The sequence below is a fragment of the Haliotis asinina genome, chromosome 13 (genome assembly GCF_037392515.1).
Source record: "Haliotis asinina isolate JCU_RB_2024 chromosome 13, JCU_Hal_asi_v2, whole genome shotgun sequence".
Classification (NCBI taxonomy): domain Eukaryota; kingdom Metazoa; phylum Mollusca; class Gastropoda; order Lepetellida; family Haliotidae; genus Haliotis; species Haliotis asinina.
Window position 1 is genome coordinate 15965247 of NC_090292.1, and position 4385 is coordinate 15969631.

General features: G+C 46.0%; 1 protein-coding gene across 1 annotated transcript; it reads left to right on the forward strand.

Annotated features, from left to right (window-relative positions):
* The first annotated feature begins 2087 nt into the window (after positions 1–2087).
* Positions 2088–3095, forward strand: LOC137259370 (uncharacterized). Its single transcript, XM_067797044.1, has one exon. The coding sequence runs from the start codon at positions 2088–2090 to the stop codon at positions 3093–3095; it is 1008 nt and encodes a 335-aa protein (XP_067653145.1).
* Positions 3096–4385: the final 1290 nt, after the last annotated feature.

Here is a 4385-nt window from a genome sequence, read left to right on the forward strand (position 1 = left end):
AAATTTCACATCTGAATTCCGGTATTATATACGTTTCATACTGAAATTCACATTGTTAAATTCATGCAAAATTTTATGTCACACATATCACGTACATTTCACGTCAAGCACGTGTACATTTCCTGCCAAGTACATTTACCGTGAAGTTCGTGCCAGTCTTTGCACCACGTTCACTGCACCGCTTTTAACTCACGTCAATACAACACCTTGATCATACACATTCCGGACAACCACTGGCATTCGCCATACACAATGATGTATATTTCAGTCGCGTTGTCCATTTCGCTGAGAGTATTCTATCATAACAATCGATTGTAAAAACACGCACATAATCAGTACAGGATAACGAGCCCATTGGCTTCGGATCGACAAGGACACTACCGACGTCGTTTCTAATGATTCACAGTACTAACAAACGCAAAGAAAACACGTTTCAAAGTGTATAAAATATGAAATGTACGTTATAGCACAAAATAGCAGTTATGGTGACCACGTATCTAAGTCGGAAAGAATGATGTGATGAAATGTAAACCTGTCATCCTCGTCAACAGACAGTCGATTTCAGTTCGTGTTCTGCAATGGGTATAGGGAATGAAATTGACCACCCTTGATGTTAATATCCATTGAAATCTCTACCTTATAGACTTTACTATAGGACTGTCGACTGACTACATTGTACGGGCTGTTTGGCCTCATGAGATCAATACTTACATCGAGTCTGTAAACACCCGCTACGCATTCCTCTACAACCGTGGCAGCAATGTACGTCCTTTGTCTATAGCACAACATGCAATTGACAACGGCGAAAGAGCACACGTGTTGAAATCCACAACCGCTGTCATTCCATTTTCAAGTATAATGATGGTTATTTGACTTAAACCCGGAAGCCTACCGAGAGAGTTGCATGCCGGGACCTTCTTCCTTCGGAATTCTATGGACACTGTAGGCATGCTATCAACAACACTTGTTTCCGTGACTAATAGGCGATGGACTTTGACGGGCTGTCATTCTTTCAATAAAAAAGACTGCAACGCTAATGACATCATTATGCTTTCAGTTGAAATTGAACAAGGTTCCTCTAAATATGTGTTAGATGTGAAACTTTCAATCACATGCCACCCTGCTTTCATAACTGACGTGTAGATTCATGCTTTCAGATATATCATATCCGGAACAGAAATACATTTGCTGGAAAGCACGCTTCTGAATGTGTATATGTCAATCACCGCGCTATTATCATGCTAACAAAATGATTTAGGATCTACGAAATGTACATAAAAACTATCGATCATGTATCGATCTCCAAGTCAGTGTGATCTAAGGGTTATTCCTACATACACGACCGTCGCTGATTACGCTGTTTGAAGGGACAGCCGTAACCGCTAATGAAGTAATAGCTCTGGAGGCACAATGACGATGTTATATTTCACGGAAAGATATATTATATATCATAGAAGTTATGCGGTTACCATCTAGACGGATGAACTTTACGCCGAAGGGCTCAACATTACTCTGTCTTTACTGGCACAATAGCATATTGTGTTTCAAGACATTTGGACAGGCTATGACGGCAAGACCAATAAATAGTGTCAGATTAGTTTGTTGTCGTTGGAGGATGGAGAAAATGGACGTTGACGGAGTCTTAACTAACGTTTCCGACGTCTACCGGATCAATTCCGTGGTTACAGAGTCTGTTTGGATCTCCCTGACGGGAACACCCAACACCCAACAGTGCTGTGCTAATATTCTGACTAACGCTGGTTCAAAAATACTGGACAACTTGCATCAGCATATCAGTTAATGGTTGATCGTCAACCCTCAAGTGACAAACAAGCTAATTTGTTTTGCTAATACATATTTTGTATTGATTTTAGGTTTTAGGCGGATGTAGGCAATGTTGCCACGAATTGTTGCTTCAAGTGTTCAATTTAGGACTTTATAGAATTAATTTATGATAAAAACTTCATGATTCTGCCAACGCTATGTGTAGCCGTGTCCGAAATGTTTTGGTTTTTGCAAAAATCAGTGCGATAGGGGTTATTCCTGTTCCACACCCTTACACGCCTATCCCGATTGTCCCACACACAATGACCCTTGACCCGTCTCTACACCACCAGCCGTTCTTTTACACCCCACCTCCACCAACAGCCGAACCACCTTACCACAACCACCCTACTCACAAACCACACATCGCCACCCACCCTTACCAGCTATCACTACCATCAGACCCAGCCCACCACACATCGCCACCCACCCTTACCAGTTATCACTACCATCAGACCCAGCCCATCACACATCGCCACCCACCCTTACCAGCTATCACTACCATCAGACCCAGCCCATCACACATCGCCACCCACCCTTACCAGCTATCACTACCATCAGACCCAGCCCACCACACATCGCCACCCACCCTTACCAGTTATCACTACCATCAGACCCAGCCCATCACACATCGCCACCCACCCTTACCAGCTATCACTACCATCAGACCCAGCCCACCACACATCGCCACCCACCCTTACCAGCTATCACTACCATCAGACCCAGCCCACCACACATCGCCACCCACCCTTACCAGTTATCACTACCATCAGACCCAGCCCATCACACATCGCCACCCACCCTTACCAGCTATCACTACCATCAGACCCAGCCCATCACACATCGCCACCCACCCTTACCAGCTATCACTACCATCAGACCCAGCCCACCACACATCGCCACCCACCCTTACCAGCTATCACTACCATCAGACCCAGCCCATCACACATCGCCACCCACCCTTACCAGTTATCACTACCATCAGACCCAGCCCATCACACATCGCCACCCACCCTTACCAGTTATCACTACCATCAGACCCAGCCCATCACACATCGCCACCCACCCTTACCAGCAATCACTACCATCAGACCCAGCCCATTATGACCCTAACCAAACAGTCCACATCGAACCACCCCTCAACACCGCCAACAACACCAATTTCATCCATGACCAGCCCAACCCACATACCCACACCGAAGCCCACCTTCACCATCAGGATCAACCCACCAACATCCCGACTGCAATACCCACATTGCCACTACCCCTGAACCTGCCATCAGGTTCCATCCACCATGACACCAAACCCACAAAACCCATACCGAAGCCCTCCTTCACCATCAGGACCAACCCACCAAGACCCAACTCACATTGCAACCACACCTTAACTGCCATCAGGTTCCACCCACCATGACCCAAAACTCACAAACCTCACACCGAAGCCCTCTCTCACCATCAGGCTCCATTCACTGTTACACCTACCTACAAAAACCCACATCGCTACCCCCTTACCATCCGGCAGCACCCATCATGACCACCCTCCGTATCCACAGGAAAAACACATCTCCACCCACACGCACCAATCACCCAACCGGGCCATCCAACCACCCACACCACCAATCTCATCCCACGACACCAACTCCACCCGCACCACCACACTACCACCCACCCGTCTCACCCACAGCCACCCTCCAGCCGCTCTCCCTACACCAACGCTGTACAATCCCATCTCCTGACTCAGCACTAAATCCTCCCATTCGGCGTGGTCAAGTACCAGCTTATCCGTCGATACAAGCACGTGTTATCTACTCTGATACAACAACCGGTCACTCGGAAATTAGCCGTCCTGGTCAATTTGGTTACAGGATTGTGTTATCGATCCGCCGGGGTTGCTTATATCTGTAATAAGATTACCTAGCTGTAACATCACTAATGACAAAGATAATATCCCCCGGTGCGTATATTTGGCGCCTGAATCCAATAAATACACGTTTCTCATAAATACCTATACCTGTTTGTACGATTTGATATAGCTTGCTAACTGTGCTGTAATATTTAATACGGTTATCATCTAAGAGCTGGCCTGCGGTCTATGTTATGAATTATCAAATATTTCGTGCTGATCAAACGTCCTTTCCCATTGATTTATTACCGGCAGCGTATGTGATGCTGAGCGGGTATCGAACGACGTCTAGTTCTTACGAGATGAATACGTGTATGAGGGGAGAGTATGTGGTAATACTTGTTTATGTCGAACAAAGGGCTGAATACTTGTCTGCGTCGACTCTGTTCTGAGTAGTTCTGAATACGTGTATGAGGGGAGAGTGTGTGGTAATACTTGTTTATGTCGAACAAAGGGCTGAATACTTGTCTGCGTTGACTCTGTTCTGAGTAGTTCTGAATACGTGTATGAGGGGAGAGTGTGTGGTAATACTTGTTTATGTCGAACAAAGGGCTGAATACTTGTCTGCGTCGACTCTGTTCTGAGTAGTTCTGAATACGTGTATGAGGGGAGAGTGTGTGGTAATACTTGTTTATGTCGAACAAAGGGCTGAATACTT

Excerpts from the sequence above, each read along its gene's own strand:
- LOC137259370 (XM_067797044.1), top strand. The coding sequence starts at position 2,088 with ATGACCCTTGACCCGTCTCTACACCACCAGCCGTTCTTTTACACCCCA.